The 26,260-nt window shown below is 39.7% G+C and overlaps 1 protein-coding gene across 2 annotated transcripts in view; it reads right to left on the bottom strand.

Moving 5' to 3' along the window:
- The window catches only part of PAPPA (pappalysin 1), a 289,767-nt gene that overhangs the window by 24,460 nt on the left and 239,047 nt on the right, over positions 1-26,260 (bottom strand). For both annotated transcript variants that reach the window (XM_056822169.1, XM_007474734.2), the window contains exons 16-20: positions 25,964-26,174; positions 24,735-24,906; positions 13,668-13,815; positions 8,017-8,126; positions 2,635-2,706 (exon numbers count right to left, since the gene is read on the bottom strand). In XM_056822169.1, the coding sequence (XP_056678147.1) occupies positions 2,635-2,706; positions 8,017-8,126; positions 13,668-13,815; positions 24,735-24,906; positions 25,964-26,174 (713 nt within the window). The remainder of the gene's footprint in view (positions 1-2,634; positions 2,707-8,016; positions 8,127-13,667; positions 13,816-24,734; positions 24,907-25,963; positions 26,175-26,260) is intronic.

Below are 26,260 nucleotides of genomic sequence, written 5' to 3'. Positions count from 1 at the left end.
AATCTCTTATCCCTGTGCCAGGGAGATAACAATCAGAGCCTGGTCAGGTGAGGGCCTCCCTGAGGCCACTAGTGCTGAGTCAAAGGAGAGATTGAATTCTGCTGTCGAATTGTCCACTTAAACCGCTGATTCAGCGGTCTCTTTAGCAAGGGGGTGACAGGGAAAGAAACAATACATGTGAAACTGGGAAAAAAAATACAAAGCATTTGGATAACGCTGGCTTTTTCCTGAAATGCTGGACTAGTCATAGTTGCTGAAAAGAAATGCCAGGATACTCTTTGCCTGGTTATTTTCATTTCTGTACTCTGGTGTAGAGCAATGAAGGGATTGAGTGAAAAAAAAATGGTGACAGAAAGCTGGAGATCTGGGCTCTGGCCCTGAAGAGATATTCTAGAGCATCCTCTTGGGAAATTCAGTGGAGTATGTTTTTACATCATCTCAGATTTTCGAGCTAAAAAGGGACTTTTAGCAACATTTATCATAGTCATAATGATACCTCATATCAGCAAAGAGCTTTAAGGTTTACAAAGCTCTTTCCAAACAAAATCCTGTAAGGTTAGTGGCCCATGTTATTGTATTCCTTCCATTTTACAAATGAGAGAAAGGAAGCTTAGAAAGGCTAATTGACTTGCCAACTGTCACATATTTAGTAAGTATTTCAGGCATGGTTTTAACTGGGTTCCACTGATAATTAAGTCAAGGCCTCTGGTCTCTACACAAAGGTACCTCTGAATCCAAATCCACTGAACTTTCCCCCCTCATCATAGCTGTGGGATTAAAAGGAATCTTCTTTGATTTTCTCCTGCTTATATAGAAAGAGTACTTGAATGTCGCCTTATTATAATCTTTATACACTTTATCTAGGCAGAGTGAGGGTGTGAATAATAAAATCCTCCAAAGTGAGCCTTGTACAATTCTTTCCTAGTAAGGAGTTCATTGGCCAAAACCCAATGTCTATAATTGGTCAAGAGAAGACCTTGGAAGAGACAAAAGTTGACTCACCATTGTTGTTTATCTTCATGAGTTATTATATACACCAAAGAACTATGGAGCATTGTGTGATAAGAGTTTTTCAGAGTCCTAGAGATGTTAAGTGGAAGTTATATAAGAATAGGTAGACTAATGTACCCATAAGGTTTCAGAGACAGTCATTCTGTTTCTCATACCAGGGAAGACATGATATGACTGTACTTTTTTTGATAGGTTTTTGTGAAAAGTGATTTCTCCCTTGAAAGAATCATTGTGCCCATTGCTACTTCTTTTACAGATTAGCTCAATATCTTCTTGTAAAAGCTTAGGCCAACATCCACCCCTGTTTCTTGAGGGAATTCTTCTAGTTATTTTATTTCTTGAAAGTTATGGAAGAGTTTCCTTCATTTCTAATTTGGTTGGGGTTTTGCAGCTCATCATTGGAAACTTGTCCCCTATGCTATTTAGGACATCGATGTGCCCAGTGATTGGGATGAATCATCCAGCCACAGATGCCTGGAGTGACTTATGAAATGGGGATCCATTGGACAGAACAAGTATCCTTGTTTATGCTTGGTGACAAGAACAAACAGACAAGAGACAGGCCTCCTGAAAGCATCAGGTCAGCCCTTTTAAAATTGCCAAGGCCCCTCTCTAATGATTCCAGCAAAAGTGTTGCATGTCATATTCTATTAATAACAAGATTATCTAAATTGCCAAAAAACGCCTACTTCCCCTTCACAAATCCCTCCCCATCAAGGACCATATCCTCCAAAGTAGAATATTCTTCCTTCACTTAAATGTCTTGTAAGAGGATTAACAGAATAAACAACTCTTTTAATGTGAGCATTTGTCCCTCAAGAATAGAAAGGAGTCAGGATAGAGAAACCTAGAATCAGAGAATCAAGGTCTCTAGTACTGCTTCCTACTAACTTCTTTGACAAGAAGTCATCCAAATTCTACGTGAATATGTCAAATGGCAGAAATTCCTTTATCCCATAAAAACAACCTGCTCATTACTAGATAGTTCTACATGTTCAAAAATTTTTTGTAAAAATCTGGCCAGAATCTGCCTCCCTGTCACTTTCATCCCCTGGTAGTCATTCTGCAGTTGTACACATTAAGTAAGTTTCCTCATATACATGATAGTCTCAAAAATATATGAAGGGGCATGAATCAGGGGATTCCCCTTCATGTGAAGATAGGTGATGCAATAATAGTAATTGAGCTTGAAAGGACCTTACTGGTTATGTACCCTAACTTGCTTGTTTTATGAAGGAGGAACAAGAGATGTTAAATGACTTGTAGCTAAGGTGAGAGGCAGCAGGATGGAGCAGTGGACAGAATCTGAACTGGGAATCAGAAAGACCCAGGTCTGAATCCTGCCTCAGATACTTACTAGCTTAGCAATTCTAGACAAGTCACTTAAGCTTTCTTTGTCTCCTTGCCTACTTCCTGGAGTAATGACGATAAGATGAGATATTCATAAAGTATTTTGTAAACCTTAAATGCTATATAAATGCTAATTACTTTTGCACAAGGTCACCCAGGTAGCAAATGGTAGATTTTGAATCCAAAGCCGAATGGCATAACTATAATTTCATTGCTCTTTGCAGATAGATCCCTCTTTGGAGAGTTAGAAAGAATTTTTCTTATGATACCTACCTCACATCCTTTTACACAGTGAATCATAGATGGGTGAGGATACCACTTGAGTCCAGCTGTGCAGATGACTCTCTGAAAGGAAAGGGACAGAGAGAGAGAGAGAGATGAGAATTCACATGAGGCATCCTCCTGTGTGACTGGACTATTTTCAACCCCCTGACCTTCTCTTGGAATCTCTAAGGAACAGTTTCCCTCCTGGCATTTACTTGATACATTAGCCCAGACACTTGCAATAACAAAAATCTTAAGATTAAACTAATATTTGTGGTTCACCCAATGTGTCATAATTCTATATTTCACTCACGAAAATGAGGACAGCCTAGGAGAAAGAAAGAGCTTTTACCCAAGGCTCCAACACTAAGTAATACAGAAACAGGATCAGAAATGTTTTCCAGGGGTTCCTGTACTGTTGTCCAAAAAGTTTATCTCAATGTGCTGATTGGTTTGGAGTTAAGGAAAAAGTAATAGTAGTAGTAGTAGTAGTAGTAGTAGTAGTAGTAGTAGTAGTAGTAGTAGTAGTAGTAGTAATAGTAGTAAGTAGCAGCAATAGTAGCAACAGCAGTAGCAGGTATGTTTTCATGTGTGTGTATCCCAGGTATGGGATACACATACTCATACATACATGAGCAGAAACATATCAGCCCTTGTGGAGACACAGAGACACATGTGTGTGTCTCTATGTGTGCATATGTATGAGAGGCATTTGAACCCAAGCCTTCCTATTTCTGAAGTCAGTTCTCTATTCACTATGTAACACAGCCTTCAACTACCGGTATCTTGCTCTTTCAAATTATCTTCCATTTATTCTGCATATATTTTGTATGTATCTAGTTATTTACATATGGCCTCTCTGTTAGAATGTAAGTTCTGTGAGGTCATGGCGTATGTGTGCCTTTTTTCTGTATTTTCAGTTTCTTAGTACCTGGCACCTACTAAGCATTTAATAAATGTGTGTTGACTGATTGACCACTTCTGAGTTCCCTAAATTAATTATGTCACAGGTTTAGTCCCTATTCCCTCTGTTTTCTGTTAATGTCACCATAACCGCACAATATATTCCCATTCCACTATGCTCTCCTCCCTACACCTACTGAACACCTTAAAAACAGAAAAAGGAAAAAAAAAAGTTAAACCAACTAAAAACATGTATTAAATCTGGCATTATATGAAGTATTCTTTATTCAGAGTGCATCCTCTTAAAAGAAGTTAAAAAATAAGAAAATGTCAAACTTTTCTAATGTGTTTTAGTGGAAAGCATACTGAAATTGGAGTTTTAGAAACTAAATTTGAATCCAGGATCTTCCACTGACTATCTGTATCATGTTAGGCAAGTCACTTAATCTTTTTGGGCCTCAGTTTCCCCAATTATAAAATGAGGTGGTTGGATTTGATGGCCTAAGCCTTGCAACTCAGCAACCATGCTTCTGCATAACCTTCTCTGGGCCTCAGCTATCAAATAATGGGGTACATCTATAGCATCTGGAAGGTCCCTTCAACCTTTGAATTCTGTTTCTAAAGCTGTCTTGGTAAAAACAAGCTTGGACCTCTCTTCTTTTCTGACTCTTCATTCCCATGACTTCAACTCAGTCCTTCTCCTTTCCTCTAAATCAAAAGATGTTTGGGGAAATCACTTATTTTGAGGAAAATCACTTACTTTCACCCTATAGAAAATAATCACGGGACATTAATCACATTTAGAGACAAGTGCTCATAGGGGCTCAAAGAGGGCATTTGCTAATAGTTCAAGACTTCAAAAACACAAGGATTAATATCAAGTGGGGACTTGATGGCCCCTTCCCCTCCCCCTGTTTATTTGAGGGCTAATTTAATCCGTCTGCAAGAGAACTCCAGTGTGTTTTTACAGTTTCTGTCATTTGAGGTTTACCTGACGTGAGCTCAGAAAAAGGACTTTTATACTATCTACATGGGGCTGTTTATCTTTCCGACACTCTTGGATTTTCCACTATTACTCAGGCTCCATGTGCCCCACCTGTCTCACTACAGGGCCTGTCTGTGTGCAGGGGGAAAACGGGAAAGGGGACAGATGGAGAGAGGGTGGGGAGCTAAGAAGGGGAAAGCAGGGTTGTTTATCCCACAAGCAAGGGAGACCGCAGAGCAGGCCCCTCCAACGTCAGCTAGTCAGCTACACTCTTGGTCCTGTGGACAGACATCTGGAATATCACCAGAGGCAGCAAGAACACTTCTGTTTATTGCCCTAGGCATTAAAGCAGGAGAGAACACCTCATCCATGCCCCCTCTCCTGTGAACTGTCCCCCAACACTTTTTCTTTATTGCTTAAAAACAAATGTGTAGAAGAAGCTACCGATAAACTAAAGGAAGCAGATAATACAGAGTGATCAAGAACTGGGTCCCAGGTTCTGAAGGGAAATTGAAGGCTATGGAGGGAAAGATAAGTGAGCTGAAAGGAAGGAGATCCAGGTTCTAATCTCAGCTCTGCCATTAACTCACTGTCTGCTTTCTATCTTTTAATATGTTTATGTCTCGTCTGTCTTATTCAACAGTAGGTTTCTCAAGGACAGGGACCATGTCTTCTATACCCTTCTATCCCCTGAATTCTCTAGCAGAGACAACATAATAGATGTTCAATAAATATTCACTGACTGAGTTGTTGAATTAAGTAATGAATGAATGAAGCTATTTCTAATGACAGCTACATGGACATTTTCACTTCTTGAGGCAAGAAAACCCTATTACCTATTTCCACAAATATAAGATCAATGGTGTGACAAATGTATGCACATTGCTTGGGAGTCAGAGTGGGCTTGGTGATTTCTAATCTGCTAAAACAATGTACCAAAGCCCCACAGACACTGAACAACGGAGTCCTTAAAATAGGATCATAGAATCTTAAATCAAAGCTAAAAGGGACATCAGAATATAGAATAAATAGCAAACTATAAGGAATCTTAGGAGAAAACCGGTTAGAACATAGATTACAACTCATTAGCACTAAAAGGAGCCATCAAACCTATTTAGTCCAGCTCCATCATTTTACAGATAAAGAAACTGAGGCCCGTGGAGGTTGTGACCAAAAATTCAGCAGCCGAGGGATATGAGCTAACCTGACCACATTTCTACTGCCAGCTAGTGATAAGAATAGAACTGGATCTTGGGTTTTCTGACCCCTTGATCACAAGCCTTCTCTCCACAATATCCATTCCAGTTAGCACTCTCTAGTGGAGAACCGCACCAACTCAAAGCAACGGGGGAAGAAATTCGTCTCCTAATTTGCCATTATGCTCATATTCTGACATTCTGGCAGTGGAATAGCTTGGCCCTGGGATATTCTGAGGAACACTCTGGACTGGAAATGGCCCTAAGTCTATATTCTCATAACAGGGGAGGCAAGGGCATAGTACAGACCCATATTTTCCACTGTATTCCTGGAAATCATCAATCTCCTCTCTCACCCTCCTCCCCCCAGCCCCTTTTCTACCACTTTTTTTTCTTCCTTCTGGCTAATGAGGCCCCCAGGGACCCATGGAGGTCTAAAACTCGTTACAGCTCCCTGTGAACACTGGTATCAATAAAGAAGGGCAGGCCCTGAGAACTGGGTGGGGGCTGGGGTAGAGGGGGTGAAACTCAAGGCTTTCAAAGCCTTGGTTTTATTTTGTTCTAAAATTACAACAAATCTCTTTAATTCCTAGAGCTCCAAGAGGGGCCCATTTGGTAGAGATAAGGGTTGGGAAGGAGAGGGAAGGATTTCCAAGGAAGCTGACACAGGCCTGGCCAGTAACATAATCAGAGTCTGGAGTGAAGGAGACAATCAGGGGACTGGGAAGTTGTTGTTCTATTATGGGGAGGCAGAAATGCTGTCTATATATGTACTCAGTACACATACACACATGTGTGTTTATATGTGTATGTGCAATCAAAGGTAAGGACCCATAAGCTTTCAGGTACATGACAGGATGAGAATGAGGATAAGGATAAGAAGCGGTGAATGCTTTAGCTTTGGAACACACTAATGGGGAGCTACATGTATGTTTATATTATATGATGACAAAAGAGAAATGGCCAGGAAGAGGAAGAAAGAGAAAGGGTAAAGATGGAAGCCAATTTGTTGGGGGGGGGATTGAGATCAGGAGAGAGAGGGGGGCAAAGAGGATTTGAGAAGAGAGTGGGGAAAATGCCTAGTCCAGTACCTGATGTGCTGAGTAAGACATCTGAATTAGTCACCTCAGCTTGTTTGAGAAATGGGACACCCTCTGTATCGGGTTTTCTGTCTATCCATAAGAAGAATCTGCATCAGGCAGAAAGCAGTTCCCATGCCAGAGGCTCATACCCTCACTTTATAGCTAGAAAAAAGTGAGAATGAATGAGAATATGGAACCATGGATCCCATGTTCCTCTCTATTTCTTCATTGCAGACTTGGAAAGCAAAAGCCCAAATCCCATGGCACTCTCCTACAGTTCTCTAGTGTTGATCCCAATAGCTACAAACTTAGAGCTTGGAGTGAGGGACCCTGGTAGATGAGCTCCCTGGATCTGGCCTGAGTTACTCAGAGGAGACTACTTAGAAGTACCAAAATTGAATCCTTATGAATGACAGAGGCCCCATTCTTCTAGATTTTCTCTTAGTCTGGGACTCTGTCAAGTCAGTAGGTATTTACTACTCAGGGTCCAGACCAGTGTTAGGTACTGTGAAGGATGTGGCTTTTAAAAATGTAGAAAGAATAGTCCTTTTTTCCTTCTAGAAATTTATAGAGAATCAAAGAAAATTAGAGATGAATGAGACCTTAAACCTTAGAACATAGAATGGTCAAACATAGAATGTTAGGGTTGGAAGAAACTTTAGAAGACAGAATATTTGAACATAGAACATTAAGGCTGGAGGAGAATTAGGAACATAGAATAATAGAATATAGAGTACATAATATTAGATCTGAAAGGGACAAAGGTTATTTAATCCAAGTTTTTCATTTAACATAGGATTAAACTGAGCATCAGAGAACAGAAGCGACTTGCTGGGGGGCAACTAGGTGACTCAGTGGACTGAGAGCCAGGTCTAGAGATTGGAGGTCCTGGGTTCAAATCTGATCTCCGACATTTCCTAACTCTATGACCCTGGGTAAGTCACTTAACCCCACATTGCCTAATCCTTACTGTTTTTCTGCCTCTGGAAAAATACACAGTATTGATTCTAAGATGGAAAGTAAAGGTTTAAAAAAAAAAGGAGGTGACTTGCCTGAGATCAGAAAGTAGAGGAACACATACTTAAAATCCAGGATTCCCAGACCTGTATTCTTTATAGTATACCAAGTCATCTCATTAGGTAGAAACGCTTCATTTTTCACTTTTTTGCTCAAAGAGCCCAGGAAGTGAAGATGTGGAGAAGGTTAGACGCTGAGAACCACTCACCTCTACTCGTGTAGGGTTCATCCAGTAGGGGATGTCTCGTATGGTCATGTTCATGGGCAGAATGATGGATTCACTGTTGTGGTCCGGGCATGAGGTGGAACACTCCGCTCCTGAGCAGCCGGCCAGACAGAAAAGGAGAGAAGAAGCAAAGAGCAGGTTAGGTCTTCTACCATCTCATCAGTCATCATCAGAGTGCAAGTAGGCTTCCCTTTCTTCTTGGCAGCGAAGTTCCTGTGGTGAGCCACAACAGGGCCCTTTACCACTCCATGGGGAGATGAACCTTGTGGCTCCACCCCACAAGGGTTGTGACCACCACGCCCACAGAGCCAGCAGGATGATCAAAGACTCTGCTCTTGTGGGATCTCCAACTAGCACAAATGGGCTGCTGGAGGAGCTGAATCCCCCTGGGGGGATAAGCCAGATGGGGGAAATGAAAGTGGTATACTGTGTCTCACAGAACAGTGGGAGGAAAAACTCTTGTCCTTCCCTTGGGGAAGGACAGTGATTGCCTGTCAGATCACAAAATCTGAGCTGGAAGGGTCTTTAGAAGAAAAAACAAGCACTTATATACTCCAGAAACTTTGTAAATATGATCTCATTTTATATTCACAAGAACTCTGGGATATAAGCATTATCATCCCTATTTTACAGATGAGGAAACTGAGGTAAGCAATGAGGTTAAGTGTCTTTCCCAGGGTCACATAGCTACCTACCATCTGACCTCAGATTCTTCTAATTTCAAGATTCTATAGATTGCACCACCTAGCTGCTTCTAATCTAACCTGTTTCTGATTTAAATCCCAGCAAGAGGTCATCCACACTTGGCTTGAAGATCTCTAGTAAGAGGAAAACCTGTCCCAAGACAGCCCATTATATTGTTGGTCAGATATATTTTTGGGGAAGTTGGGTTTTTCCCCCTTTACACTGAGTCAATGTTTTTGGATGATTGATTATAATCTGCCTTTATATAATTTCCACCACTAGTTCTATCCCTCTAGTGCTAAATGGAACAAGTCTAATTCCTCTTCCACAAGATAGCCTTTCAAAAACTTGAAGTCCGCAATCATAGCCCCACTGTTTCCTCTTCTCCATGATATTCATATCCAGTGCCTTCAATTTAATTCTCACATGGAATGATTTTTCAGTTCTCTCATCATTAACAACAGAACTATATGCCCTAGAGAATGACCCTCCATGGTGGGCAAAGTATCAAAGAATCAAGAAAAAAGTCCCCTCTAAGATTACTACTCCGTCTCTCAACCCTTGGTACCCAATTACACCCAAGAGGGATGACACATAATGTATTTAAATACCTACTTCAATTGCCCATTCAAATATTTGCCATCTCTCATTATCGGGAAATTAATCTCCTTCCTTTTATAACCTAAATTCATTCTCTCTTGATCTACTCTCTGAAAATGGGGTGAGAGAAAGCTTGCTATCAGCTTCCATGTAAGATCCCTTCCCATTTTTGTAGATAGGATTAAAGATGCAGGAAGGATAGAGAATGATGCTACATGAAAACAGAAATGATGGAGAATGTGAAAATTAAAAAAAAATGAAAATTGAAAAAGACCTCATAAGTTAGCAAGTTCAAGCTCCTCACTTTACCAAAAAGTGACTAAAAGATTTTCCCGTGGTCACAGAATCAGTTGTGATTAGGAGATGATTAGATCTAGTCCATATGACTCTGCCTGTGTTGCTTTTTCTGGTAATATTGATTAACATATACAACCCTAAATATAACAAAGGCCAGATAGCTCCTACAGCTATGGCAGCCTGGAAAAAGAGAGAATGAGAGAGAGACAGACAGACAGACAGACAGAGACACACACACACACATAGAGGTTCTCTGGTCTTCTGCATGCTTTGAGGTAAAAAGATCCTCTCTGGTCTGGTGTGTGTGTGTGTGTGTGTGTGTGTGTGTGTGTGTGTGTGTGTGTGTGTGTATGTGCATGTGTTGGCTTTGAGAAGTAGTGGGTAATAGTAGTAGAAAGCATTGACTAGGAGTCAGGCATATTGACTTCAAATCTAGTTGTATGGACCTGAGAGAGCCTCTGTGCCTTAGTTTCTTCATCTGCAAAATGAGCTGCTGTTGCTGTTCAGTCATGTTCCTTGTGTACCCATTTGGATTTTCTTGGCAAAGATGCTAGAGTAGTTTGCTATTTCTTTCTCCATTTTATTTTATAAATGAGGAAACTGAGATAAGCAGGGTTGACATGACTTGCCCAGGAATACACAGTAAGTGTCTCAGGTTAAATTTAAACTCAGGTCTTCCTGATTCTTATTTACTACTACTAGTAGTACCACTACTACTAGTACTACTACTAGTACTAATATTACTACAACATCTACTACATTATCTAATGCACCACCTAGTTTCCTATAAAGTTAGCTGGTTACACTAAATGGTCTCTAAAGTCTCTTCTAATTTGGGCCATTTGGGGATTTATAAACCCAAAATATGAATTTAAGGCATTGCCTAAACCTATATAGGCCTGACAAAATTGAAGAGAAAATGGAGAATAGAGGAGAAAACAGAATGGAGTAGGGAGGAAAGAGATAGAAGGTTAGAAGCAATGAAACTGAATTGAAATGAGAGGAGAGTAAAAAAATAAGTCTTAAGAAAAAGAAAACATATAGCAGGTACAAACCATTCAATGTTTGTGCCATGTGAAGATATAACTTCTTTTTTTTTTTTTAAACCCTTACCTTCCATCTTGGAGTCAATACTGTGTATTGGCTCCAAGGCAGAAGAGTTGTAAGGGCTAGGGAATGGGGGTTAAGTGACTTGCCCACGGTCACACAGCTAGGAAGTGTCTGAGGTCAGATTTGAACCTAGGACCTCCCGTCTCTAGGACTGGCTCTTAATCCACTGAGCTACCCAGCTGCCCCCTGAAGATATAACTTCTAAGGGAGATCTTCCAAGGCAGAAAGAGTCCTGAGATGAGAATCAGGGTGTTGTGATTTTAGTTCTCTTGAAAAAGATGCAGCCTCTTAGAGGTAAACAAAGGTCATCTTATTCAAGGGTAAAAAGCATTATCCAATTAGATGTGATCCCAGCTCTGTCCCTGCAGATATATTTAAATGCATTCTCTCTCCCTCCAACTCCCTTTCCCTATCCCCCCCCTTTCCTCTTTCCTCCTCTCCTCCCCTCCTCCCCTCCCGGTTAGCTATTTCTGCTTAAGGAACAGGTCTGCATTGTTTTGATATATGAGTAGTAATTGGCATCATTACAGAGTGGTGATCTCATCCAGGTTCCTGCCTCTCCTCCCCTAGAGAATGAACAGCAGCAGTTTTCTGATGACTTACGACAGTTTTGAAAACCACTGGAGCCTCAATATTACGCCGCCCCCCAGCCCCAAGGGGCCATGCTGTGGGGCCTTCTCCTGCTTGAGGATGGCTTATAATGAGGTGCCCTGAGTCCTTTAGGAAATGCCTCTCTTGGACTCCTGGATGGGGTCCAAGGTGACTTTAGATCAGATTTGCCCTGCATCAGGTACCAAAGAGAGCTTGGCAAATAGATTGGAGCTGAGGGCTTCAGAACCATAAGAATCAGGTCCAAAGCCAAGGGCAAGGGTTTTGGGCAGGAGAGGAAATAAGGCTAGCAACTGGTTTTCTGTGCCTCCTGCTTCTCAGATTTTTAGATCATCAGAAAATTCCTTGGGCAGGGGAAAGAGGTGGAGGGGAATAGTTAAAGAAAAATGAAATGTTCAACATTATGGAAATATTTTTTTTCCTTTTCTTGAGAAAGAAAATTCCAAACAGGGCAAGAAACTATAAAAATAATGAATATCATAACAACAACAACTCATATTTCTAGAGCATTTGAATGTGTATAAAGTATTTTCTTCACAGAAAGCCTGTGAGGGAAGTAGTGTGAGCATTATTGTTGTGGTTCTGTTGTTTCAGTTGTGTCTAACACATTTGGGGTTTTCTTGGTAGAAATATTTAAGTGTTGCTATTTCCTCATCCAGCTCATTTTACAGATGAGGAAACTGAGGTAAATAGGGTTAAGTGATTTATCCAGGGTCACATGGTGTCTGAGGCCAGATTTAAACTCAGGAAGATCAATCTTGACTATGTTCAGTTCTCTATCCACTGTATCACCTAGTTGACTGGCATGAGTGTTATTTCCTCTTCTTTCTTATCCCTCCCTCACTTTTTACAGATGAAGAGACTGAGGCTCAGAGTAAGTAAGAATTGGCCATGGAGAAATTCAAATATGCCCTCCCACAAGGCTCTGGAAGGGTGGGAGATGCCCTAAGTTAAGGGGGTATACCCATGTCCCCACAAATTAGTGTATTCACTTTATAAACATTAAAAGTACTTCCTCTTCTCCAAGCTTTTCATCATCATTAATTAGTGACTCCACTCTGATTTGCCAATATGTAGCTTCACTGAAATCAAGCAAAGGTTGGAGAACTGATTGTCAAGGATGCTGAGTTGATGTAGGTGGGAAATTCAACTAGATAACCTCAAAGTTCCATTCTATAACTAAGATTCTATATTACTGTTCATCCTCCATTTTCAAAGAGATCCAATGGCATCACAAAGTGATGTCTTGACTTACATAGGCATTAAATTTAAGTGAGGCAGAGTTGCACAAAGTTATCAGTCTTAAGTCCCTCTTCTAGTCATCCAAGTCCACTGGCAATACAAAATTCAGAAAGGCTGGTGATGGCCCAGAATGCAGTGGATGATTTTAGTGTCTTCTATAATCAGACCAAGCTCTAGGGGTTCCATAGCACCTGCTTTAGCCACCTTCATAGCCATTGGAACAAATTGTTCTCATCTACCTATTCTGCTGGGGGGGCGGTGTCATTACATGCTTGGGACAGACATCCCCATAACTCAGCAAAGGGTTTGAAGTCTATGGGTTCCTTTCCACCTGGTTTAGCTCAAATGCTAAGATGGTTTTACCAGATTGAGTCTATTGAGCATTCCTACAGTTTCCTAGAGCCATAGATAATAGGTGGCAAGTAGGCACCAAAGGGAATGAACATCTCTAAAAAGGGCTAGCAAGCCCTCACACTAGAGGTACTAGTCCTCCCTGAATGCCTCACACATCTAACTAAAATTCTATGTCCCTTATCCAAAGCCCAAAGGCTTTGGTTAATTGAGGTTAGTATGGTATTTTTCTCACATTGTTCTTGAGAGAAAGGTGATACAAATAGTGTGTCACTTTATAAACAAGGAACTGGGCTGAGAGGTTCATGACTTTCCGTAGGTCATTCATTTAGTGGCTGAAGTAGGGTCCAGAGTTCAAGCCTCTTCACTGTGACTTTTGTATCATTAAATTATAATATATCTACATAGACTTTATTCTAGGTCTTTAAGCCCAATCAGGGAAAAAAAACAGGTAGAGATATGAAGCTTTAGATGGTATATACTTCAGAGGAATTTCAAATCCTGGAAACTCTTCAAATGAGAAATCTTCTAAGACAAAGTGATCCTTTGGATAAGGTGCACTCCAGGGTGCATCATGGGGCACACCAGGATCTATGCTGAAGTAGTAGGCCCAGTCCCACCAGGGTATATCACCAACATCACCATCTCCATTTCATAGGACCAAACTGGATGGCTCAGGGGTGGGGTAGGGTTTCTGTACATGCCCAAAGTAGCCCTCCCACCCCTCCACCACCTCATACCTATTTCATAGCCATCAGAACACTGCAACTTGAGATTGCTGTTGAGTTGATCAGGCAGGGAACACTGGCCCTGCATCTCTTTGCAGACATGGAATGAACCACTCCAAGTGCCATCCTTTCGACAGTGAATCACATTACTCCCACGACCCTGAGAGACAGAGAGCAAACAATCAATCAATAAGTATTTATTAGACATGTACCAAATTCCAACACTAGGTTATGGGGATTAAAAAAATAACAGGAAAAAAAAACAGTGCCTGAGGGGCAGCTGGATGGTTCAGTAGGTAGAGAGCCAAGTCTAGAGACAAGAAGTCCTGGTTTCAGATCTGGCTTCAGATACTTCCTAAATGTGTGATCCTGGGCAAGTCACTCAATTCCAATTGCGTAGCCTTATCAGCACCTATATCAGATCTGGCCTCAGATACTTCCTAACTGTGTGATCCTGGGAAAGTTGTTTAATCCCAGTTGCCTAGCCCTTACCACTCTTTTGCCTTAGAAGCAACACTTGGGCTCAATTCCAAGATGGAGTTTGCATGGAGAGAAAAAGCATGCATATAATGCTTCCTATGTTCCAGGTTCTATGTTAAGCACGTTTTACAAGTATTATCTCATTTGATATTCACAACAATTCTGAGTTAGTTTCTCTTGTTATCTCCATTTTACAGTTGAGGAAATTGAGGCAAACAAAAGTTAAGTGACTTGTCCAATGTTAGTTAGAGGTCAAATACGAACTCAGATTTTCCTGATTCTCAGCTCATCACTCTATTCTCTGTGCTACCAGTTGCTAGGGGAGGGAAAGATATACAATTTAGATAAAACTTAAATTTTGTCTTCAAGAAAAATAGGTTCTAATAGAAAAAAGGGGGGGAGTTCTAGCATCCCCTTCATTTTCCATAAAGGCTGCTTGCCTTTATGGAAATCAAAATATACTTTCTGGGAGTTGAACTTTGAAGGTCTCTTAGCCCATCTCCTAGCATACAAGTAATTCCTCCTCCCCTCCTCCCCCAAATACAGTTGCCTGGATTGGTTACAACACTTCATTCCTGTATAAGGCCCTTTACATTGACCCAAACAACAAATCTAGCCAATCCTTTGAGATTTCCTAAGAAGGCAAGGTAGATTCACTTTTCTTTGAACAGGTTTGGAGGGTTATAGAGGAATTAGGTCCTTGAAAAATTAAATGATCCACTATGAACACCTCCACCCCCAACAAATTGTTTTTTATTCATTTAACTTCTCTGGTTCAGTTTCCTTATGTAGAGAAGATGGCTCTGCCCTGCCAAAATCCCAGACAGAGTTGGACATAGAAAAAAATAACTTCATTAATCAGGATTTTTATTTAGTATCTACTCTATGCAAAGTGTGGCATTAACTATGTAAAGAAAATAAAAGTGAAGGAGACGGTGGTAAAAGCATGAGAGTGACAAGGAACTGAAACTTCTAAGAGATGCAGATGGCTTGTCCTTAATGAATGGGAAATTCAGCATAGTTTGTTATCTAATAATTTCCTCAGACTGTTTTAAAAACCAGTTATAGGCTTTAAGTTAAACTATGGAATACAACTATAACCAAGATGAAGAAAGAAACACCCCTACGACCTGGCTTGCCCTCTAATAAATGTTAATGGAGTTGAGCTTCTACTACTTGGCAGTCTTTAGAGAGAGACTGGAAAACCACTTGACGGGTATGTTATAATGGGGATTCCTTCATATTAGGAACTGGACTCAAAGGCCCCTGAAGTCTCTTCCTCTAGGATTCTGTGACATGAATTAGGTTGGGAAGGATCACACCCAACTTATGGTACTATGCTTCACCTTAAGCCTATTTGGCTAGCTATACTGAAGTCACTTTATTGGCTTAGTCCTCCCAAAATGAACATGGAAAAAAACCCAAAATTTTGGTAGCGTATGGGGGTCATAATAATAGCTGATATTTGTATATTGCTTTAATATTTGCAAGTTCTTTCATATGAATTATCTCATTTGATTCTCACAATTCTATAAGATAAACATTATTATTGTCCTCATTTTACAATGAGGAAATTAATGCTTATCAAGTTTAGGTGACTGGCTTGAGGTTATAAAGCTAATAAATGATGATGTGGAAATTGAACCTAGGGCTTCTTTACTACAATTCTATGCCAAAGTGCCTCCTAGAGCTGCAAGCTACTTGCATAGACTATGAGATTGCAACACTGACCTGTTAGGCTGGATTATACAACTAGATAGATAGTTTAGAAGCATAGATGGACAAGCCATGGGTATGCCCGTGCTTCTGTTTCCTTATCAGTAAAATGGAGATAATGATAATTATACTATCCAGATGGTGGTGTTATTGTAAGGAAAGGTCTTTGTTAACTTTAAATGTCTTATTAGAGTGTCTAAAAACTATAAAAATAAAATTAGGGTGTTGGATTTGACCACTAAGGTTCTTTTCAGCTCCAACATTTTATGATTATGATTCTATGATTATAAAACAGCTGAGAGGAAACAGGATTTGAGAGAGAAAGGGGGCCTCTTGCTCTAACTCCCACAGGCCAACAGGAGAAGGTCCAGGAAGTATGGTCACTCGGCAGTATTATTAGTCGAAATGTGTCTGGCATTGGAGCATAGGGTGGCCTTCGTGAACACACAGCTGCAGGGAACTTCATGGCGTTGAATCCCAAAGGTTCTGTGTGAACTCATGTCGGTTTATATGGGTTCACATGGGTTCTCTCCTTATGAGCTTGTAGCTGAGACATTAGCAAACCCCAGACTCTCACCGACCCTCAGCTGGGCCCACGTCCCCAAGATTCTCCTGGTTTCTCTCAGAAACCAAAAATCGTCCCCAATTTTCCTGGAAACTTGGCTCAGGTTTACCCTGAGTTTGGCCCACAGTCCTTAAAAGGTTTGCAGACTTCAGCATAATATAGGACAAAGCTGGCCTCAAAATCAGATTTGCAGCACAGAGACTAAACCCTAACTTGGATTCTACTATGGGAATTTCAAACCAGTAGAGCTTAAGTGAGGACCTGACAAGTATATGAAGTCTGTTCTTTGGGAACAAGATAATGGAAAGATCTGAAAAGAATATTGTAGAGAGTAGTGTTAGGTCACCAAGAGGCCATGCATTGACACAGAAAGGGTCATTCGCACGAGGTTCCAAAAGTGCCAAACTGGCTCATAAGAGCTTATGTCCCTATAGCACTCTACAGTCTATAAAGTGCTTTCTTCACAACAATCCTGTGAGGAAAGGAGTATACTTTGATTATCCCCATTTTTCAGAGGAAGAAACCAAAGTTAATAGAAGTTACACGTTTTGGTTGAGGCATCTAGATTGTGAAGTAGATAATACTGAACTTGGCATCACAACAGTGCATTCAAAACATCCTCAAAACTTACTAGCTATGTGAGACCCTGGGAAAGTCACTTAACCTTTATCTGTCTCAGTTTCCTCGTTTGAAAAGAAAGGATAATACTAGCACCTATCTCCTAGGATTTTTGTGAGGATAAAATGGGATCATATTGGCAAAATGTTTTGCAAACCTTAAAGTTTTCTATAAAATGCTTATAGTTGGTGGTTACACAGCTAATAATTAGCTAAGAGTGAAAACCAAGTTTCTTGACTCTAAGACTAGTGTTCTTTTCAGTACCCCACACAGACTTTCTCAACTTTCTTTTGCAAACCATAAAGGACTACACACATGCTAGCTTCTATTATTGCTATGGGATGTGAAGAACTAAGGAAGGTGGGGCTTTTCTCTCAGGAATCCTGGTTCTGCCACCAAGTAGCCAGGGTACCATGGGAAAAATCATTTATCTTCTCTGAGTCTCAATTTCTCCACTTATAGAACAAAGAAGTTGGAGTAGATGTTCTCTAAAATACTCAAACTTCGGTCTCAAAATGGTATGATTTTCATTTTTTTCATTTATATATATTTTATTGTATATTTATTTAATAGATTTTATCTATTTCACCAAAATTTTCCCAAAAATATGTAAAAAAATTTTAGTTCCAAGTCCTCTTCCTCCTTTTTGATCCTCCCCCGCTCCTTGAAAGGCAAAGAAATTTTATATTGATTATACATGTGAACTCATGCAAAACTTATTTCCAAATTATGCTATGTTTTCTAATTTTCATGGCATTTCCCCCTTTTGGGGGAATCATACTTCTTTGAGGGTCTTTCAGCAACACAGCAACCACATGGGTTATCCCTCCTTGTGCCCATTTCCCATTCCCTGATGCCTGCTTATATGCCTAGAGTATAAAAGCTTCAGCATGAATCAACAGAATGGAGAGTGATATATGGATGTATATGTGTGTGTGTGTGTGTGTGTGTGTGTGTGTGTGTGTGTGTGTGTGTGTGAAGTATCATAGGGAGTTTGCAAACTATCACTTTTAAAGGTGAAAACACCATTACAGTGAACCTTCCTTTGATTGCCAGAATGGGCTGAATGCATTACAGAATCCTGAATTGCCTTCCCTCCATCCTTCCAGATGGCCTAATGAAAGCCTCTCTTAGGTAATCACTTTTCCTAAATGCCAGTTTGGTAGGATCTTCTAGCTCTATGGCTGCTGCCCTGCACCAAACATCCTAAAGCTTGTAATGGGTAACATAGCCTCTGCTGGCAAGGTGAATCACCTACAATGGAAATAATCCTTGGATTTGGAAGCAGAGGAGCTGGTTTCAAAGCATGGCTATATGGCAATGACTATCTCTTAATCTCTCCAGGCCTTGGTTTCCTCATCTGTAAAAAGTCGTAATGGCCTCTATGGTTCTTTCCTGGTCTTTATCTGTGATCCATGGTTTGTTCCTTCATGATTCCTTGCTAAGCAAGCATGAGTATCTTGCTTGGGTAAAGGCTTGTGTTATCACTTCAGAGGGTCAGGGGCATATTGCAAGTTTTAAAATCAAGATAATTAGCATCTTTGGATCAGCTGGAATCAATATTTCTGCCTACCATCCCACACATCCTTTTTTCCCCTATCTGTTTTCTGAAGGTCTTAGAATTATCTTTGCTTAGAGTATCATTTTCTATGGAAACCATGTGTGATCCTTGGGATATGGATGGATGGATGTTCTCTATGGTTATCTACATCAAGGTAACTTCTGGATAACTTGTACCTCTCCATCCACATCCCAAGGATCACACATGGTTTCTATAAGAAGTGATACTCTGAGTCAAGGACACAAAGCTAGTAAGGGGCAGAGCTGAGATCCAAACTCACATGGTCTTGTGCCAAGCCAATACTCTTTTCAGTACCTCAGGATGTAAATACTATGGATCTCATTTAGGATTTTCCTCCTTGTTTGTAGGATCAGAGATTATCAGCACTAGAAGAGACTTTAGAATTTAATTCATTGAACATTTATTTTTAGAAACCTTTATTTTCTGTCTTAGAATTGATACTAAGTATTGGTTCCAATGCAGAAGAACAGTAAAGGTTAGGCAATTGGAAGTAAGTAACTTGCCCTGAGTCACACAGGTGGGAAGTATCTGAGACCAAATTTGAACTCAGGGCTCCTCTCTCCAGGCCAGGCTCTGTATTCTGTATTCTGCCCCCGAAAGGCAATCATTTATGATGTTCCTGTATGCAAGGCACAATGATGTATAGTAGAAAGAGTAATAATGGTTTTGGAGTAAGTGAACCTGAGTTTGAAACCCAGCTCTATAACTAACCTGTGCAATCTTGATGAAGTCATTTCAAATCTCAGTGGCCCTAAAACTCTAAGTTGGCAAAAGTGCATCGATTGGCACTGTCTCAAAGGGAGTTCCTGATATGAAAATCACAGGTCTTATCTATTCCTGTCCCACCCCTCCAAAATGTACAAGGCCTTCTGCAAGATGCTAAGGGTACAAAAAGAGTAACAAAGCAGCAGAAAATATCTAAGCTGTAAGGCACTTGAGAGAAACTAGCCCAATCTCTTCCTTTTGAAAATGAGGAAACTGAGATGAACAGAACTTGCATTTGAACTTAGATGTTTTCCTTAGCACTCATGGTCTTCTTCCTTCCCTGAGTGCTAACTGTTGAATAAAATGACTTTTAGCTGTATTCTTGCTACTCTGGAAGACCGGTATACTTTTCTGCTTTCTACAATGTCCTGCTATTCACTGGGGATGGAGGAATCAAGCAGTTTGAGAGCAGAAATGACAAGCAAGTTAGAATAAAGCCATTTTCATGGAAGCATTACATGTTCCTGGTGGCACATATTTGCAGTAAGAATAAGAGAAAACTCACACATGATTGGTCATAATATTTTCTTCCTAGAACTAGAGATTACTGTGTCCAATTTCTTTGTTTTATAAATAACAAAGCTGAGGCAGAGAAGAGAAGTGAATCACTCCAAGTCACATAAGCTAATTAGTCTTAAAGCCAGGGCTGCCTATAATAATACACTGGTACAAGATATACCCATGATCTTTGGGATGTGCTATATACTCATTCAAGGGTCAGGGGTAAAATGTAAAAGTATCAAGGCAATCCCTGTTGTTTTAGGGCCTGGGATGAGACAAGTAGCTCAGAGCCCAGATAATTTACTACATCATACAGGAACCTAGACAAAAAAGCATGTCTAAGAGAGCCAGCATGGAATGGTGGATAGACAGCCAACCATAGAGTCATAAAGACTTGGGTTCAAGCCCTGCTTCTGATATATACCAGCTGTGTGACCATAGACAAGTCACTTGACCTCTCAGTGTTCTAACCAACTCTCTGATATTGTAACAGAAATGAATGACTAAATCTGCATGTGAGGAGAGATTTTACAGACAGAGAATTCTCTATAGTGATGAAATCACAGATCTGAACTGAACCACACTCCTCAAAGGAAATATAAATAGGTAGGAACCATAAGCTCTCATGCAGGATATACCTGTTCCCTGTACTCTTTCCTCCAATGTAATAAGTAAGGTTCTAACAGTAAAAACCCCAAACCATTCATACAAAAAGCAATGTTGGGCAGATAATGAAAAGAACACTGGGTTTGGATGTTAAAGGCCTTTGGTTCACATCCTAGCTTTGTTATTTCATATCATCATAGTTCTAGAGCTATAAGGAACCTTAGATGCTATCTAGACCAACATCTTCATTTTAGAGAGGTCCAGAGTCATTAAGTGGTTTACCTATAATTACACAAGTAATCAGCTTTGTCAGATGAGGGGTTTAAAACCAGATTCGCTGTACCCTACTCCCTCTCATTTACTAGTTATTAAATTAGACAACTTACTCCTCTCTAAATTTCCTCATGTGTAAACTGATATCTCAGAATCTTTCTAGGACTGAATACTATAGACCTAGAATAAACACTTTGAAAGCTTTAATAAGGGAGAAAACAGAGGAGGGAAAAAAGTTCTTGCTTGAGAATAAAAGCTTTGAGAAATGTTTGATTTAAATGCCACCTTTAACAAAGGAGTGTGGTAAAGGTGTGCAATAAAAGTTATTTCCATTTATCCATGCATGCATGATTATTAAACATGGATTTTTAAATACTATGTAATAGAGCACTTGGAAAATGTAAACCCCCCCCCCCAAATACATGCTATGATGTTTGAAACAAGGCAGTTTCCCAGTGTCCAGCACAGAAGAGCTGGCGAGATAGAGGCGATGGGGTTTTGAATGTCCCGTACTGTCCACATGTACTGTGTTTACAGGCAGCAAAAGGGAATCTGAGGTGAATACTAGAATTGGCTCTCAGGTTGTTGGTCTGAGGGTAGAGGAAATTCATTTTCAGTATAACCTCAGAAATGTCAATTGTATTAGAAGCCATTTGGCAAGGAGAGCTTCATTCTTTGAACTGACAAGCGATACCCTGCTCTCCTGCTTCCAGGTTCCTGCTCATATTGCCAAACAGCCCTTCTGTAGTCCTCCGATAAATTTACATTTTCCTCTCTTTAAATACAAGCTGGCCATGAAAGTAACTTGGCAGCCTTCAGACAGACTGGGTTTCAGTTTGATAACATGACCACAGCCAGAATATTATTTGGCCTTGCTGCTACAGCGGCTTGTGTAACACTTACTAACATTTTTTTCTATAAGCAGTCTAAGGGGATCGTGGCATCCGTCCCTTCCTGCCTCTGTCCTTTGCCCTCTTTCTTCCTTCTTGGTATGTACATGTGCCTGTGCCCATAAATATACATATTCATTGCACTCAAGGATTCCTGAGTTGTATCTTCCAGCCAATCAAATTAAAAAAAAAAAGAAAGAAAGAAAAATATGGACCTTTAGTCCTTAGGGACCAAATAATCAAATTAAGTTTATTTGGGATTGAGCTAATGGGAATGAGTTAGACTCAGCCCTTGAAATCTACTTTAAGTTCAATAGGAACATAGCATTTTGATTGGATACTTGCTGCTAAAATCAGTCTTGACTGGCACTGGTACATGAGCTAAATGGTGGCCCTATGTAGATTGGGCTCCATGTTTTGTGTGATTTTCTTAAGTGTCAATCATTTTATTCTTCTGTTCACATTTGTGTTTCTCTGTTTATGTTGATGAGTTGTGTGTAGAATCACAAGCCTCCAGAATGACCAACCATCCCCTGAACTTTATCTGTGTGGAGTCAGGTGAGTTTGAGCACAAAGGTAGTGTGATAACAGAAGAGAGAACTCAGATGGAATAGATTTGAATCTCTGGTTTGTGCCTTATTGTATGTATGAACTTAGGTAAGCCTTTTGCTCTATCATGGTCTCAGTTAACTCATCTTCAAAAGAGGATGAGGGAGATCAGGAAAGGGAACTGTTAATATCCTTTTCATGCCTACATTTATGATCATTTGGTAAGACATATTTTGGCATCTTACCCAAGATGCTACCTCCAAATTAATCAGGAAATGTACCTCCTGAAACCAAGTACCAGCTTAGTGGGCTAATAGGTAACTTTCTACTCTGTCATGAAGCATATTGGGACTAATTGTGGATCTGGGTTTTCCACAAAGCCAAACAATGTGATGCTTTGTTACCCTTAATGGAAGGGATGTCCATAGCTCTGTGCCCTCTGGCAAATCACTTCTCTCTTGAGTAACAGTTGCTTCCTCTGTAAAAAAAAGGGTGTTTGACCAAGATGATCTCTAAAGATCCTTTTCACTCTAGAACTTAAGATTTCAACTTTTTATAATTAGGGTCCAAAACCCTGGGCTGCTGCTACTTCTTCTTAGAAAAGCCTTCCAATATTTGTGAGCTCTTAAATATTTTATATCCTGCACTCATCCCATCATTTTGTAGTGAGGATTCGCTGCTGGGATAGGATATTCCAAATGAAGATAGAGTTATGGATTTTCCTTTGGGATCTAAACTTAGCCACCAGTGAGTCTTAGTTTCCTTATCAGTAAAAAGGGGATGAAGGGAATGTTGTGTTATATGGGTACTAAAATCTTTTGCTGCTATAAAAGTTGATGATCTTCGTCTTCCAAATGGGGGCCAGTCATGTAAGTAGTAAGCAGCAGAATCAGGATTTAATTCTAGGTCCTATGATTCTAGTTACATCATAAATTCAAACAAAGAAATCTATCAGCAGCAGCAGCACTACCATCATCATTGTATTTATTGGGGCTACTTCATAAGGGTGGACTTAGGATCAAATAAAAAAATGTATCTGAAAACATTTTAAAAAGTTACAAATTCTATAGAATCCAACCTATTACTGCCAGACTAATTTTCCTAAATGGTTCTTTTCATTATAACATTTTCAACCTAAGAAAAGAAAAATAGCTTCTTATAGTTGACTGCAGAGGTGTCAGACATGTGGTATACAAGCCACAATACTTCCAAGTAGGGCTAACCAACATTAAAATGAAATGCCTAGCTGATTTTAACATGTTGATGTATTAAAGTAAAAAAAAATATATATATATACATATATATATATATATATGTATATATATATGGTTTTCTAGGTCACTTTGTGGCCCATATGGTTTTTTGACCTCCATTTCTATTTGTTTGACATCAGTGACCTATTCTTCAAGTCTAAACTCTTTTGGTTGGCTTTCAAAACAGGACTTTTAATACAATCACCTATGATTTTCCAATGCATGCCTACTCTCCTGTTGTCCCCCTATTTTTTATATAATATTCTCCAACTCTGTGCCTTAACTCTTATTGTTCTCTTCTAGAATGCCTTCTGTGTCCCTCTCTGTGGATGGCCTAGATCCTTTCCATTTTTGATGGCCAAGTTCAAGTTGCCACCTAGTCCATGAAGCCTTCCCTGACTATTTTTGGCTAAATGGACTTTTACGTCCTATTAACTCCCATGTGATATGAGTTTATTACCAAATCTTTTGATTCTTAAATTGTCTATTACACATGAGCTATTTGTGCATTTCCAGATATATTATAAGCTAACAGTAAGCAATGACCATGTTTTATTTAAAAATCTTCTGTATGGTACTAACTATAGGTGGGAATATAGGAAATTGTTTTTTTTTATCATAATCTTAATTGTCTCAATCAACACTATCATCAGTATATACTTAGAGCTGGAAGGAATTATGGGGGTCATTTAGTCAAATCTTTATTTTATAGAAAAGGTAAATGAAGCCAATTAATGATTCAGCCAAAGTCATGTAAACAATAAGCAGCAGAGCTAGGATTCAATTCTAGGTCCTCTGATTCCTGTTTGGACATCATAAATTCAAAGGCACAAATTTACCATCATTTTCCATATGACCATCAGCATCACCATCAGTCATATTAATCAACAATAATATACTGACTTAATAGAGGCCTACTTGAGAAAAGATTTATAGAAATATTTAGATTCACATTCCACTTGTAAAATATGTTCATTGTACCCTAGCATCCTTCTAAAGAACTCCACAGGGCCATGAAACAATTCAAACAGGAGGTGAGCTTACATTTTAAGACATCAAGAAAAGAGGAAGGAGACATTTGAAATATTGCCTTAGTTTTGTTATGAGCAAGAAGGACATGGTACAGTCTTCCACACACAGGGAATAGAATAAGCACTTTCAAAGCACAATAAATATTATTTCATTTGATCTTCCCAACAATGTTGTAAAGAAAGCGCTGCTATTGTCCACATTTTATAGTTGAGGAAAGCAGAGGTTAAATGAATAGATGAAAGCACTTACCAAAGAAATGCCACTCTCCTCACACTTGATCCTGCACTCACTGTTGAATTGGAAACCATTGGTACACTGGTATAGCCCATGGAACATGGGTGGGGGTGGGTCACATGTCACAGGTACACAGCCTCCCTCTAGCCAGCTGCCATCTTGGATACACTGGATCTTGAAAGCCCGTCTTCCAGGAAGAAATTAGAGGAATCATTTGAGTAAATTCCTTATACATAGAAAGTATTTAATGTTTTTAAATGAACTGAGTGATTGATTTGATTAATTTCTTATCCATCAAACTCCAGAGGGTGGATATCATGTTGAAAGCCTATATGAAATAAATCTGGTCTAACTTCATGAGGAATTTGCCAATATACCTCCCATGTATATTGACAATATTGATGGATGACAATATTTATTTAAATTACTGACTAATAAAGTTTTATGACTTAGAGCAGATGAAGACCTTAGCAATCATATAATTCATTTTTCAGATGTAGAAACTGAGATTTAGAGTAATTAAGAAATTCTTCCAGAGTCACATAGGTAAAAAGAAAGCTAGGATTTGAATCCAGATTTCCTCTCTCCAAATCCATAGCTGCCTCCTTCAATTCAAGGGGAAAGAAGATCTTGATCTAAAACCAAAATTCATAAACACTGAGTTAACTTTCTGATTGCTGTGCTAATAATATTATTTTAAAGTTCAAAGAGATTTTAGAAAAAGATCTATTCCAATCCTCTCACCTAATATGTAAGGAAAGTGAATTCCAGGGAGATAGTAATTTTAAAATGTGCCGGTCTGACACGTGGGGAAAGAATGGGGCTTATTTTGTGTTATTCCAGAGAAAAGAATGGTGGGAGCTCTACTATGGTCTATTTTCACTCACTTTTAAGAAGGATCAGTGGAGCTGCCCACCAGTGGAATGAATTATCTTGTGACTATTTCTGATTCCATAAGTATTCAAGCTGGATGACCATATCTTATGGGTGCTACAGGACACTCTTGCATTTGGTAACCCTCCCCCTCAAAGCAGCACAGGGATTGCTACCATAATAGGTACTAGGTAAATAGTTGATTGATTTGTTGGAATCACTTTGGAAGCCACAATAGAACAATATGGAATAATGGATTCTTTGTGATGCTATGATAATGTATTCATCTAATACATAGTAATAGATTCAGATGCTCCCTGACCAACTTTCCTTAATCCAAATGCCCTGCTTACATTTGCAACTTCACTTACTTCTTTGACTTCCGGGAGGAGCCAGGCACGTGGTAGCCTGGTTTGCACTTGAACTTGCAAAAGGAGCCCACTTTGTGTTTGTCCTCCCGGCACCGAGCAGTCTGGAGATCAGCATTGGGCACAATGGGTGGGGCCAGGCACATCAGTTCACAAAGTGCCTCCGGGAAGGACCACAACCCATCTTCCATACATGTCAGGAAGCTATTGTTTCCTGTTGGGAAGATGTATTTAGGATTTGCATTAGAAATCAGTGTGAGAGTAGAATTGTACTACCCTTATTAAGGCTATGAATTATGT

The sequence above is a fragment of the Monodelphis domestica genome, chromosome 1, assembly GCF_027887165.1.
Source record: "Monodelphis domestica isolate mMonDom1 chromosome 1, mMonDom1.pri, whole genome shotgun sequence".
Classification (NCBI taxonomy): domain Eukaryota; kingdom Metazoa; phylum Chordata; class Mammalia; order Didelphimorphia; family Didelphidae; genus Monodelphis; species Monodelphis domestica.
This window is presented reverse-complemented; position numbering and strand designations above follow the sequence as displayed.